Raw genomic sequence first — 13,238 nt, forward strand, 5'->3', positions numbered from 1 at the left:
TGGCTGAGTCCTCTTTCACAATAAGAGACTTGGAGACATACTTCTTATTATTCCAGATCATTAAATCTCACTCAAACTAGGAGAAAACAGGAGAGACTTTTAAATGACATTTGATTTATATTTTGGCAACTGTATAATGGTAAGTGTGCAAACTGAATTTGTTCCCACCCAGGCATTACATCAGGAGCTATCTGCTTACTGTATCCACTGTCTTTGGCTTGACGTCTAGGTGACCTACAGGGCTCAGATTGCAGCAGGCTGGCTGCCAGGAAGGTCAACTCAAGAGTAAACCGATGAGGCAGCACCCCTAGATAGAATTTTGAGAAATTCCAAATTAGGCTGATTCAAATGAGGCGAGAGGCTGCACGCCCCCCCCTGCTGTTCCCAGACTTCTGTGGTGCAGAGCTGAGCCACTGTGCAATGTCTGAAGACAGCTCAGGGGGGATAGACACATTCTGCAGGATTAAATATATCATGTACATGGATGCACTTATTCACAGCAGTCCTGATTTGGGTCAACGTGATTTGGGACAGTGGGATGTTTGGGTCTGAGGGAGAGCTGGAATGGGTAAATAAAATACTTTCTGAATTGTGTCATATTTAAGACAAATGAAGCCAATTGGAGACGACTATACTAGACGCATAACACAAAGATTATATTGACAAACCTGTAGCCTGAGCAGACTTATGTTCCAAATATACCCTCTGGTGGTGTTTTGTGATTAATGCTCTGTAAAGCGGCAACACAACTAATGGAGAAAATCAAAAGTAAAACCAGAAGAAAAACACATGAAAGGAGAAAAATAGTCAATATTACAACCAACAGTACCTCAACACATTGATCACCTGTCATTGATAACCCACACTGTACAGTGAGGGGTTCATATGGCTCAAATACCACAGATACCATCAACTGGTAAAATAGACATTAATCACCAATCAAGCAATGGCCTTACACTATATCTGCAGTTTTACTAAATTCAATGTTCGCATTGTACTAAATTCAACTGGCGGTTGCTGAGCAGCTTCTGGCCACAGGATGGCGCTGTACAACCAAACAAAGCGACTAATACACCTGGATCACATTGTCCATAACAGCATTTGAGCTTCCCACCTGCCGCCTGATGTCACAGGAAAATGGCATCCGTGTATTTCTCACACTATAAGGTTTGACCTCCAGCTGACACATCACAGATTATTGTAGTATTAATGGTATTGTGAAATAATTGTAGGTTAATGTATCAAAAACAGGAACAACACACTGAGCTTTCTCTAGAACATGTGTGTAATTGTTGACCTATATGTCAATTTGTCCTAGAAGACATGCAGAGGATATCATTCCTCCCACAGAAACAGGCAATCAAACATATTACCAAACCTGGTTTGTGGTTCTTACACAACCTTAAGCTCAGCACACAGTCATTCGACATTTCCCCATTCAGTTGTAAGTCAACTTCGTCCATGAGGTAATTCAACATGAGACACAGCAGAAATGTGTTCTTCTTACCTCATCATCGCTACTTGTGTCTTCATGTTGCTAGTCAGATAACACATTGCATGTATTGCATCCTCAAAACAAGGTGATTCAACATTTTCCCTCTCAGTTTTGATTCAACTCCATGAAGTCATTCATCTCAAGACGCAGCAGAAATGTTTGTGATTTGTGATTACTGCTCACGTCAGATAATGTGACTGACTAACGCAATGCTGAAAAAAACTGATCTGGACAATCGTACGAAAAGGCAGCATAATTAAATGTTCAGAACAGAACAGTCAATGATTTCCATACTCAGTTCACCCTTTTATTCTTTTAAAGGACATATTTTATCAATTTATACAGAGTCTGAAGCACATTTTAAATAATTCTAAGAAACATCTATTCATTCACATGCACCGGTAAAGCAAGAAAACGTACAATATGATAATTAAATACATCTGAATCCCTTACAGATCAGCTAGAGCAGTGAGGGGAGCACAAAGTCATGACTGTGCGTAAGACAGGAAGCAAATTATTACGTATCAAAAGAATTAAAAAAAAAAAGTTTAATCCCTTCACCCCATACCAAGTAATACAAAACGACAGGCTCCAGAAAGTTTCCAGATACTGTCTCGGAGCATGTTTGACTCCCTCTAAAATGTCTTAAGATATGTTTGGCATTCAAAGTCTAAGCAGCCCACAGAGGGGGACACAGCTATGTTCTCATGGGGAGACAGGCTTCTGCACACACACCAGGGTAAAGGACATTTTTGGTAGGGACAAAATCATGAAAGTGTGTCGCTCTTGATTTGTTTGGACATTTTATGGACAACAAGGCAATTATGGCATTCTCAGTATTGTTAACTTACAAATTTCAATCCAGTCACTTAATCAAATATATTTCAGGCCCTTGAATACACACAGGCTGGAAAAAACACAAGAAACAATAAAAAGGACAGTTTCATGAAATGTAAATAAAGACAAAACCCCTGCAGCAAAGAAGTCAGGTCACCTTTTCTCCTTAAATACGTGACATATAAAATAAATTGTGGATTCTATGGAGACATCCGGTTGATGATCTCTCCTGCAGTCCAGACAGGTCAAAAATCAAGAGTGTCGTGCTGGTGTTGCAGCCGCGGGCTTTCCTCGCTGTAGAACTGACTGAACCAGCGCCTGTGCTTCTGGATGGCTGAGTCTTCCTTCACAATCAGAGGCTTGGAGACGTACTTCTTATTGTTCCAGATCATCAAATCTCGCTCAAACTAGGAACAAATAGAAAACAGGAGACGATCACTAGACTATAAAATGTATAACTTCTGTGATAATTGATTGATATTGTGACACGATATGTTTAGATATTAAGACGTTGCTTCATCACAGACAGTAAAAGACAATATAAAGGTGATTCGGGTTTGTGTGTGCAGTACCTGAACGCTCTCTCCTGCCAGGATGATTTTGGGGATCAGAGGTAAGACATTCGACTGGTAATAGATGGTGTGAGTGACGTGTTGCAGCAGAGGCTCCACTGGTGTCACGCATTGTATGATCGTACCCCGGCCAATCAAAAGTTGCTCAAAATCTAGTAACACCAGTCCTGGACCGAGCTGAAACACAAACAGACGCGTGCTCATTTCATTCTGTGGTTTCTTCTACAGCAGAAAAAATGAGTGATAAGGATTCTCTCAAGGTGTTCTTAAGATATCGTGTTCACAAGGCAAAAGATTTGAGTTTTTTCTTAATCTCAAACCGTGATAACCTTTTAAATTCTATTTTCAATGGAATTATTAATTATTGATTCGATTATTTTTCTGTCAATCACCGTTCATCATGCACTAACGTTAGCGTACCTGTGAGGCCACAACATGAATATCCCCCAGAGAGCAGTGGCGTCCAAACAGAATCAAACTGTGTTTCAAGTACATCTTAGCACAGTGCTTGTTGGGCTCTGACTGCGGTTCCCAGTAAGCCTAGAAAAAAGGAACACACACACACACACACACACACACACACACACCAAGTTTTGTGGACATCTGTTCTGTCGTTTTTGCATAATGCTGCAGGGGTGAAAACATTACCTCATTGAGGTAATTACTTCATCCTCTCAGAATAAATCAAAGATCAAGAGTCTTACCTTCCACTCATGTTGGAGAAATTTAAAGATTTGGCTGTTGGTGTGGCGCAGATCGTTGCCGCTGATGATGCCCGGAGTGTGCAGGTAATTGAGGTGAGCAAAGTCTCCTGCGTTTTCAGGAATCTCCTGTTGTGAGGAGAAGACGGCATGAGACACCACCGTGACTGGATTGAAAGACAAGCATCAAAACCGTTGACTGTATGTAAAGATGGCAGCTCCCTAAAAGTGAAGCCAAAGCATCTCTATCGCCACTTGGTGGCTGGCTGCAATTTAGCTCATAAAACTGCCTCCTTCATGTTAATGGTTGGGATACGGACCAGACTATGAACTGAACAAATCTCATTTTAGATATTGCTTACCACACTCATGTATGTTCATATTTCTCAACACGTTGCTAAAACTGCCATGGTTCCAACAACAGATCCAAATATGAAATTCCTTGATTGGAATCTGGCTCCCGCATGTAACCTACACTTCCTAACAGGACTAAAAGAAAAATGTTTTACCTTCTTAACAAACTTGCGCATCCACCTACTTGTATGTGAGCGTTGATAAAGTGTTCGGTTCGACCCCGGTAGACCCATTCTCCCTTTGTGATCTCTTTCTTCTCCGGGACAGTCCACTCAGGGTCCTCTCCGTCACAGTGAAACCAAACCATGATGTGGCCGTTGACCTCACAGCTTGGCCAGCTGCGCACCTTCGCAAAATTTGGCACTGAAAGACAAATGAAACCTGAAGATGATTCATCGTCTCTACAGTCAGTGATGCTGTAATATTTAATCATCACTCAGTTATCTTACTGAGTCTATTCATGCTACCCAGAAGATGAACAATTTTCCACCAATGTAACTGAAGCTTGATATTTTACATTTAAATCATTATAATTATGATAAACAACTAAAAACAATTACATGTTTTTACAGAAAATATTAACCTAAATACACAAATCCTCTGCATTGTTATTCTGTAAAATAAAAGATTTCATATCGGCATACATGTCTCTGAAAGGCCAATCCATTAATCTTCATGTTCCACCTCAATTTTTTCTTTTGTTTCTGCTTTACATGTTTTTCAGATAGTGAATGTGTGAGAGATTTGTCGGTTCGGTTCGTACCTTTCTCTGCGTAGGGGATCTTCACACACTTCCCATCATTCCCAGCAAACTGCCACCCGTGAAATGGGCACTTTATGCAGTTTCCCACCACCTGTCCTCCCACAGCCAGGTTGGCCCCCAGGTGAGGGCAGTAGGCATCCAACACGTAGGCCTTCCCGTCCTCGCCCCGAAACACTGCCACCTGCTCACCTACGAGACATCATTACAACAACGTCAGGTTGTTAACCTAATTCTGCAGGAATCTGTGCAACATATTCCAGTTACTTGGAGCAGGACAGCAGTGCTCTATTTGGGATTTATTTATTATTGGACAAAAAAGGAAAAAAAGAAAAAGGCAAGAACAAATGGGAGGAAAGGAAAGTCAAGTAGGAAAAAAAGTACGTGGTGGAACATGTTTACTGTAATGCATAGGCTAAATAAATATGAGCCAAAATGTCAGACATCTTTAAATTCTATTTATAGTGGGTTTACTCAGAAATCGTCTACTTTAACACCCGTATCCTTCTGTCTGTAGACGTTCCAGAATAAGCAGCACATATTTAAAGTCACTCCGGGGATCGATTACATCTACAGTAGATCTCAGACCAGTGTGCGTGGTGAGTGTGGAAATCGAACCTGAAGATCACATCTGGAGGTGTTCACTTTCTGTACCCACTGTCTTTGCTTGACATTTAGCTGACCCACAGTGCGAGGAGGGCTCCCAGATTAGTGCGGGTCGGGTGACAGTGGTGCAGAGAGCGTCACACTGCATCACACGGCTCATAAATATTGAGTCTGAAGAGCTTGTGGCAAAATGTAGAGTTTGTGGTAAAATGTCCTCAACACTCGATCATGGATCGTGTTGGACATATGATTGGCCCCTTTGTGTCAATTGTGGCCCCTTTATGACCCCCCCTCCATTTAGTGAAATTCTATATCCGCCACTGAGTTTTTATCAGTAACCACAACATTCGCCTCCATGACACCTTCAGGTTAAACGACAATGGCAGTCGTGAGTGTTTATAAGCTCTTAGAATGAGGCTTTGTTCTGTTGTGTTTGCCATGTGTTGCAACTACTTTGTCAACTGAACTGGTCTCATCTTTCCTGGAAACTATGAGACAATAGAGACCAGGGGAACTCAAACATTTAACATAGCATGAAACTGAAAAAGCAGAGAACCCATGAATTCCCAGGAAAAGTTGTTTAATGGTTGTGTGTCAATAAAGAAATCGATTACTTGTGTCTCTATATTGTAGGAGGTGTGATTGAACACCAGGGAGATTTTGTGTTTTTCTGTTTTTGTGTCCATCTTTGACATGAAAAAAAAAAGTCAAAATATTTGCAATCCATTTTAATCCAGTCTCTAACTGCAAAGTCTGCAATGATTTAACATTTGGGCTAGATACTGAATACTCTCAGTTACTCAATACTCTCAGTTACTCTGAATACAGCTAGTTACTCAATAAACTCAGTTACTGCATACTGAATACTCTCAGTAACTGAATAGAGTTCCTGGCCCAGTTACTCCAAGTTACTGTATAAAGTTACTGCATACTAGTACTTAATAAAGTTACACGATTCATCTCAGTTACTGAATAGACTCAATTACTGCATACTGACCCATGCAGTTACTGCAGCTACTGAATACTCTCAGATAGTAACTGACTGTATTCAGTAATTGAGTCAGTATCTAAATACAGTCAGTAACTGATAGTAAGTGATAAAAGTACTGATTAATGAAGTGACCCAGTGTATGTTTGCACATCTGCTGAGAAAAGTTTGTAACTTGAGCACAGTTTAACATTCTATAATTAACTGTTGTATTTATTATATATTATTTCCATACCTAGAACCGTGACATTTTTGACCTGGCCCCTCTTCAGCATGGATGTGTCCAGGACTCGGTACCATCCGTTCGGATAAACCGGAGGCAGGTCACCGATCTTCCTCCTGCGGCGCACCTCGTTCGCCGCCCGGGCTTTGGAGCGTCCGTCCTCGGCGAAGTATCCCACATCTTCCAGGGTCTTGAGCCGCACCAGGGGGCAGAAGAGCAGCCGGTAGAGCCGCCACACGGTGTAGATGAAGAACCCGGCGATGATGCAGAGGACCGCAGTCCGGGCCTGAGCATCGAGCCGCCACATGAGGTCCCCGGAGAAGAGTCCAACAGGAGGCTCCTTCAAGGTCTGCTCACTGGTGCAGGGTCAGAGGATGAGTTTGGTTATGAAGTTTCCTGGAGACATGACATTTATTCAAGCTACGCCCATTATCTGACAGCAAGCTATTCCCTAAGGCAAAGTTATGAAATTCATACAGTGATTCATAGTTTAAAATATGGTCCACATGAGGCCTCCAGCTCAAGTGACTGACAAATGTTATTTTAAACCTCCAGCTGCAGGTTTGATGCTCCTGTAGTTTGGTTCTTCCACATCAAACTGTGAATATTTGTCTGTAAAGATGTGGGTGTGTGTGATGGTGTCAAGTTCACACTGTGACGCGCCTTCAATCAAACTGCTGTCACAAACAACAACCCTCTGAAATATCATTGCATTAATAATAACTGTAGTAGATGTATTTATGATTTATGTACTTTTGTACTAATGTGCATCATTATAGTCCTGACCTGCACTATGAAGACTGATATAGACAAACCTGCGACACAAAGACCTGGAACTGGGCTGTCCCTATACTTTTGTCCATACAGTGCATTAATGATAATGATAATAATACATTTATTTATAGAGTACTTTTTAATACAAAGTACAAAGTGATGCACAACAAGAAAAAAATGGTTAAAATAGAAAAGGAACTTGATTAATTCTAATAATAGTTGTCTAATAATAATAATAATAACTAATAACTGTGCATCATAGTTGTTCTGCACTGTGAAGATTCAGAACATACAGACACAACTGTGGCCTGAGTGGAACAGATTCATATTCTGAATGCTCCCTCTACTGGTCTTTGTGATTAATGCGTTGCAAATTTTGTACGTGTTTAATGTACATATTTATAAAGAAATAATGTTTTTCATATCATATATAATTATGCATGGAGAAACATTAGATTCACATTGGTCACAACTGTGTATTCAATTATCTGCAACATGAAAATAAGACTTACAAACAGGAATAACACTGCAAACGTTTTATATAACATTTTCTGGCCTTGTTTTCATTTATTATATTAACATAAAAACAAGTTATATGGTTTACATAGTACTGTATTTTCTCCTGATGGTGTTTACGGCTTCCACTTTAGTCTGGGCTAACTACATCAAAAGCCACGGAACATGTTTTTCCTCACATAAAATTTATTGTAAGGACTCTGTTATTAGTACAATTGTCTTAATTGAGCTTGAAATGCATCACAGAGCATCTGTGTGATGATAAGATGGAAGGCCGGGAAGGGTGCTGAGCCACAGGCGCACAAAGCGTGACCTCATTTCCTGTCCAGTGGAGCTCTCGTTCATTTTAGAATTGATGTCCAGGAACTGGTATCCATTACTGGTACATTCAGGCCAGATCACAGGCACCACCAGGTTTCCTTTGTTGGGGTTTCTGTAAAAACAATATTAAAAGTTTTTGATGTGAAGTTTTGTAAAACCGTCTCTAAGTTATGAGAGTTTCTGCACAAGCATGTCCCGTGTTTTTTTACCCAGTTCTGGCAAAGTTAGTCCAGTATGCGATCATGTAGCCAGACACGTCTCTGTGTCGGTCTCCGTAAGCGCTCTGCGTGGTGAAGGGTTTGCCAAACACGAACTGCAAGTCGTCAGCGTGGTCGGCTCCCACCCAGTCATTGTAGGGTTTGCCTGGCCCGGCCATCAAACTGGGCTCAGAGAGCAGGTAGGAGAAGGTGCGGCCAGACCTGTCAAACACCATCACAACATGTTTCGTCATCATCATCAATCTGAAGATGCCAGTCACAAAAGAAAACACAACATAAACTAATTATTTTGTCATGTTATATTAAGCAGGACTGTAACCCTTGGTTTTCACCTGGCGTTAGCAACATGCAGGTAAATGGCGGTCTGAATGGCAACGAGGAAGATGTAATCAGTCCCAATGTCCACTGCAGTTCTCTTGATGGTCTCCTGGCTGGGGTCTGACCCCCAGTTGGAGGAATATTCACTGAAGGCAACGTCCAAACCAGCTTGCCCCTTCTCTTTGGTATAAGCAGCAAGGAGACGCCTTACGTCTTCTCTGCAGAGAAAATAACCGTGGGCTCAGTTAGTCAAAGGACTGTGGAGGCTCCGACCTGTCATGATTTAAATTTTACCGCGATAGGAGCGCCTGAAAAAAAATGAGGACAAATTTGCCTCACACTGGAGTGTCTTGATTCTTGTTGCCAAGGGAGGGAATATCATTTGAGGTGAAGAGGTGACCGTCCATGTTATTGACCCCCGCAAGGTAGTCTATGTCGGCTGCGTTCTGGAACAGGTTGCTGGGCTGATCAGGGAGGAAGTCGCCATCGACGACAGGAGACAGAAGCAGGTTCTCCACACCAGGATCTGAGAAGGATTGAAACAGATATCTAATCATGAAGTGGCATCTAACGTGTGTGTTTTTATTGGTTTCTCTTGTTTTTTTGGCAGCGCTCATTTTAAAAAGGCACAGGCGGAACTTTTAAGAGATTTATTTCTATGAATGTGTGAAAATTTGGTCCTGCTTGATTTGATTTGATATGGGAGGACTGTTGGGCCTGGGCAGACATCAACAGACATTTATTTTAAGAAACCACTTAATGATTACAGCTGAAAGAAATTAGTTTGTAGTTGGATCAATGTCTCTAAATTATTCTCTGGGAAAACAGTGCAAAATGTTAATCAATGTCCTAAATGTTTTTTGTGGATCTATAGTTATTTCCTGACCCGTACCACATCCCTCCTTCAAGTTCTGAGAATATCTCTTCAGTTGTTTTGTGTAAGCAGTCTCTTTGATGGAGGTAAAAAGAAAAAGATCACTCTGTGTATGTGACTCTTTCCTGGGCTCATAATTTCACTGCCTCCTGTTTGAAACAGGATTTGTGGATGTGGAGGAATGACGCTCACGGTCTGGGGAGCCCGGTTGGATGAGAGGAGAAGCCATGCAGAGAGTCGCAGCATCAGTTGATTTCAGACACTCCACCATCCTGTCGTCAGTGGGGCAGCCGACCTTCACAGCAACCTGAGCACATACATGTAATCAAGCCATGTTGCAAGGTGACTAGTAAGATTCGTTCTTCATTTTTATTAAAACTCAGGACTCTAAAACGTAATGTTTGTATCGCTGCAATCCAAAAACCAATGATGTCCTCCATGATGATCTGATGGTGACGTACCTCCTCTGTGATCTTTCGTGGGTTCCTGTTGAGAGCCCAGGGGCAGAGGGCAACACCACTCTGGGAGATGGCTCTGTTGAACAGCCCTTTGTTGTGGGGGGAGAGCATCTGTGTAGGAACACATGCAAACAGCATCAAAATTACTTTTTGTAGTTTTGTTCATTGACGACTTGTCTTGCTCATCAGAAAAAAAAATACATGAAATAGTTGTTTAGGGCCATCAACTGGTCACATATGATGGAAAAGAATGAAGACACATCCACATGCACATCCAGTTTACATACAGATTTGTATTAATGTGTACATTTTATTAACATATCAAGTATCCATTTTTGCTGATCAGTTCAGAATCAGTGAAATGAAAACACATCAGATTCAGATTCTGTGTTTATAACTTATAAACCTGGATTTCAACATGATTCTGTGATGAGCTTCAACCTTGACATCAAAATGGCAGCTGTACAGATATGGTCGGTTAAAGGTTACTTAAATATTAATACATGCTTTCGTTCAGGGTGAAGAAATATATAAAATGCATTTTCCGCTACATTGCAACCTTTGCTTCTTTATGGTCACATATCCTGAAGTGATTTATGAACTGACAAGAAAATGTTGCAAATGTTTTCTGGATGAGAAAGATTTTTTCTCCAAAGCCTCTCACCTGGAAGTTAACACTGGCGCCACCTGCTGACTCTCCGAAGATGGTGACGTTGTCAGGGTCTCCTCCAAATGAACGGATGTTCCTGTGCACCCAGGCGATGGCGGCGTGCTGGTCCCACAGACCGTAGTTCCCTGTCATGGTGAGAAATCAAACTAACATTAATTCTCCAACACAATGTATTTTGTTTCAATCACTCCTTGTTAATCGTGCTCACCAGGTAGATTGGAGTCGCCTGTGCTGAGGAAGCCCAAAGTTCCCACACGGTATCCCACCGACACCACGATAACATCCCCCTTGTCTGCAATTTCCTGACCACTGTACAGATAATTGTTCAGAAAGTTAGGCCCCATTGAGCCACCGACCATGAAGCCACCTCCATAAAACCAAATCATCACTGGGAGGTTGGATGACACTGCAGGAGAACAAGAAGCAATTAGAAACTCTTCTACTGTATCAGTGTTTTTAGTGGTGATGTGGTGAAACATAAAGAAGGTACCCTGTCTGCCATGAGGAACCCAGATGTTGAGGTACAGACAGTCCTCACTACCGAAACTCGAAGTCTGGAGCATGCTGATCTGGAGACATCTGTCGGCAAACTTAGTTGCCTTCAGAACACCTATGGAGGAAAAGCATTGTCATTGCTCCTTCTCAGTGTTAAAAGGGTGATTTTTACAGCATAAAGTAAAATGTATTCGCTTCTACATCAAAAACTGGTGTGTGCTGCTCTGTGCTGTTCGGATCAGGTTTGAACACACCGTCCCAGCCAGGGTGAGGGTTGGGCTTCTCAAAGGTTCCAGGTTTGGCAGCAAAGGGAATTCCCTTGAAAACGTCAACAGAGCGGAAAAGACGGAGGGGAATATTTTTTCCCTGAACGCTGCCACCCTCTGTCTGCACGACCCCCAGCTGCAGACACAGTAAAAAGAAAAGCATTCACATTCACTGATGGTATAACAAACAACATAAAGTGTCAGGACTGTTTGCACTCCTGGTGAATTTCACATTTTTGCAGATTCTGATCATGATTTGACTTACAGAGGCTGCAGAGGCCGTTCCCAGGGACAGAACAACTGCCAACAGAATCTTCACTTTCTCCATGGCTGTCCAGAAACCAGCAGATGCCTCTCCACGTGCTTATATACACATAGACACCCCACCCCCCCATTACAAGAGGTTTACTTATGAATACAGATGTTTACCCATGTTATGCAACCTCTGACCTCTGGTGGGAAGCAGCATAGTAAAAACTGTGCAAAACGACAAGAGAATCAAGTTATAAAACCCTTCCAGTGTTTTCATGTTGTACGTTTCACAAAACTCATATGAACTGATGGAATTTATTGTCTATTCACATGGATTTGGGGGGTGCATTATGGTGTTTTGAGAATTATTTATTGAACGGCCATACAAGTTTAATTGTTTTGGAAAGTTTAAAAATGATGCACAGACACTCACTTTATGCAAAATGTAAATAGAGTTGCTAGTATTTAATTAGGAGGGGACAATATTTAGCTTTTTTCAAGTTCACTGTCACACTTTCTTGAATGACTGAAATACAATTATTAAAATATGGCATGCACACAAAGAGCATATACATTGTAGATGTACATATATTGAAAAAACTTGAGCACATGGAAGAGAGGAAGCTCACTGGTTTTTGCAAAACTGGTACAAAAGTTGAAGAGTTGTTGATTTACAGAAGCAGATGGAGTGTTTCTCAGATTGTTGAAAAAAAACGTATTTTGAGATTAGATAAAAACTTCCAAAATAACACACACAACGGTGCTGCAGTTGGCTGAAAAATGTATTTGTGTTTCAATATTTTTGACCAGAGCCAAATCCTTTTCAATCCTTCCTGCCATGACAGATCCACACACTCCATCTCCACAATGTGCAAAGTATTCCAGGAGAACTGTGAAGGAAAGTGCTTTTTGAACTTGTAGGCCAATGCTAGCTGTGTTAGCTGACTACCCTTAGCTGACAGAGCTGACAAGCAGCTTTCCAACATCATCTGAGGAAGATAAGCTTCAATTTACATTGATGACTTTGTGTTTAATTAACGCAGCCTCTCCGCAAGTGATGATAATTATCTCTGATAGGCTCGTTTGAAATAAATAATAAAATAATACAATTTAAAATTATGGACTCTGGTCTATTCTGAATTATCACCACCATATTGGTTAGCTTGTTTGATTGTTAGCTAGATAACACAATAACTTCCAGTTTGCACAAAAGTGCAGATTTATAGGAAGGTTTTTTTTTCTTCCGTTTTGCTGACATTGGTTTAACATTGAGTTTTGACATAGATCTCCAGAGGAAATCAGAATCAGAAGTACTTTATTATATCATGAATCTTGTCATGAATCATGAATCAATATCATGAATATTGATATTTATATATTTAAAGGGCTAATGTCTATGAGTTTGTGCAGCTTGATTGAATTCAAGGGGATTATTGAGCCTTAGTTAAGGATATTATGGCACCATGATGCATGATTGTGTACATTCACTAACTGAATTGCATTACAGACCTCCACTGCAGGGTCACCCATGGGGCAACCT

At 41.2% G+C, this 13,238-nt stretch overlaps 2 protein-coding genes across 2 annotated transcripts; both read right to left on the minus strand.

The window, feature by feature from the left end:
- Nucleotides 1–1,788: 1,788 nt before the first annotated feature.
- On the minus strand, nt 1,789–6,995 carry LOC109640312 (cholesterol 7-desaturase nvd). Its single transcript, XM_020104224.2, has 7 exons — nt 6,549–6,995; nt 4,723–4,911; nt 4,144–4,322; nt 3,609–3,734; nt 3,325–3,444; nt 2,905–3,081; nt 1,789–2,739 (listed from the first exon to the last, which is right to left on the minus strand). The coding sequence occupies exons 1-7, from the start codon at nt 6,841–6,843 to the stop codon at nt 2,578–2,580; spliced, it is 1,248 nt and encodes a 415-aa protein (XP_019959783.1). The 5' UTR covers nt 6,844–6,995; the 3' UTR covers nt 1,789–2,577.
- Nucleotides 6,996–7,248: 253 nt separating this feature from the next.
- LOC109640304 (bile salt-activated lipase-like) lies at nt 7,249–11,774 on the minus strand. Its single transcript, XM_020104214.2, has 11 exons — nt 11,712–11,774; nt 11,435–11,582; nt 11,176–11,295; nt 10,894–11,091; nt 10,680–10,810; nt 10,019–10,126; nt 9,750–9,864; nt 9,023–9,209; nt 8,698–8,901; nt 8,357–8,566; nt 7,249–8,259 (listed from the first exon to the last, which is right to left on the minus strand). The coding sequence occupies exons 1-11, from the start codon at nt 11,772–11,774 to the stop codon at nt 8,067–8,069; spliced, it is 1,677 nt and encodes a 558-aa protein (XP_019959773.2). The 3' UTR covers nt 7,249–8,066.
- Between the last annotated feature and the right edge of the window lie 1,464 nt (nt 11,775–13,238).

This window comes from Paralichthys olivaceus, chromosome 18 (genome assembly GCF_024713975.1).
Source record: "Paralichthys olivaceus isolate ysfri-2021 chromosome 18, ASM2471397v2, whole genome shotgun sequence".
Lineage (NCBI taxonomy): Eukaryota > Metazoa > Chordata > Actinopteri > Pleuronectiformes > Paralichthyidae > Paralichthys > Paralichthys olivaceus.